This window comes from Mandrillus leucophaeus, unplaced genomic scaffold (assembly GCF_000951045.1).
Source record: "Mandrillus leucophaeus isolate KB7577 unplaced genomic scaffold, Mleu.le_1.0 Scaffold180, whole genome shotgun sequence".
Lineage (NCBI taxonomy): Eukaryota > Metazoa > Chordata > Mammalia > Primates > Cercopithecidae > Mandrillus > Mandrillus leucophaeus.
In genome coordinates, this window is record NW_012101810.1 from 235913 (window position 1) to 236634 (window position 722).

Here is a 722-nt window from a genome sequence, read left to right on the forward strand (position 1 = left end):
AATCCAGGCTCCCTCCAGGGCGATGCAGCATCTCACGCTGTTCTGTGGAGGAACTGGAAGTAGCAGAATAAATGACGGCTGGTGGCTGTTAAACCAAACTGACGGCAGCGTTGAAGCGTGCTCTCTCCTCAGCTGTGTGTCCCCTCCCCAGAGACTCTCACATCTGCCCCACACACGCCGCCGGGAGCCTATGCATCTGTTGCTACTCAGGAGACACAAGTGCCAAAAAAGTGAGAGAACTTGAGTTTGCCAAGTTAGAGTGCTGTATGGCCTGGCAGCTTCAGGCTTCTGGGAAAGAGGTCTCCCCCAGCTCCCGGCCCAGGGCGGGGGTGCTGCCAGGGGCGGTCTCAGGGGCCTGGGCGGGGGTTCCCCACACACCTGGGTGCACTTACGTCGGCTAACGCTCTGTCCTTTGCTTTCTCCTAGCTGGAGATGGAGCTGAAGATGCTAAAGTCTCAGTCCAGTTCTGCTGAACAGAGCTTCCTGTTCTCCAGAGAGGAGGTGGACACCCTCAGGTATGTCCCCCAGAGAGGAGCAGACATGCCCAGGTGTTTCCCCCAGAGAGGAGCGGACATGTCCATGTGTGTCCCCCAGAGGAGCGGACATGCCCAGGTGTGTCCCCCAGAGAAGAGCGGACATGCCCAGGTGTGTCCCCTAGAGAGGAGCGGACATATCCAGGTGTGTCCCGCGGGGGAGGAAGTGGACATGCCCAGGTGTGTCCC

The 722-nt window shown here is 59.3% G+C and overlaps 1 protein-coding gene across 2 annotated transcripts in view; it reads left to right on the forward strand.

Annotated features, from left to right (window-relative positions):
* Nucleotides 1-722, forward strand: part of LOC105537850 (mitotic spindle assembly checkpoint protein MAD1) — a 399899-nt gene that overhangs the window by 222473 nt on the left and 176704 nt on the right. The window contains exons 1-2 of one of the 2 annotated variants that reach the window (XM_011977541.1): nucleotides 187-299; nucleotides 427-515. In XM_011977541.1, coding sequence (XP_011832931.1) covers nucleotides 267-299; nucleotides 427-515 — 122 coding nt within the window. In that variant the 5' untranslated portion in view covers nucleotides 187-266. Of the gene's footprint in view, nucleotides 1-186; nucleotides 300-426; nucleotides 516-722 lie in introns of those variants that run through there. The other variant, XM_011977540.1, reaches the window with a different exon arrangement.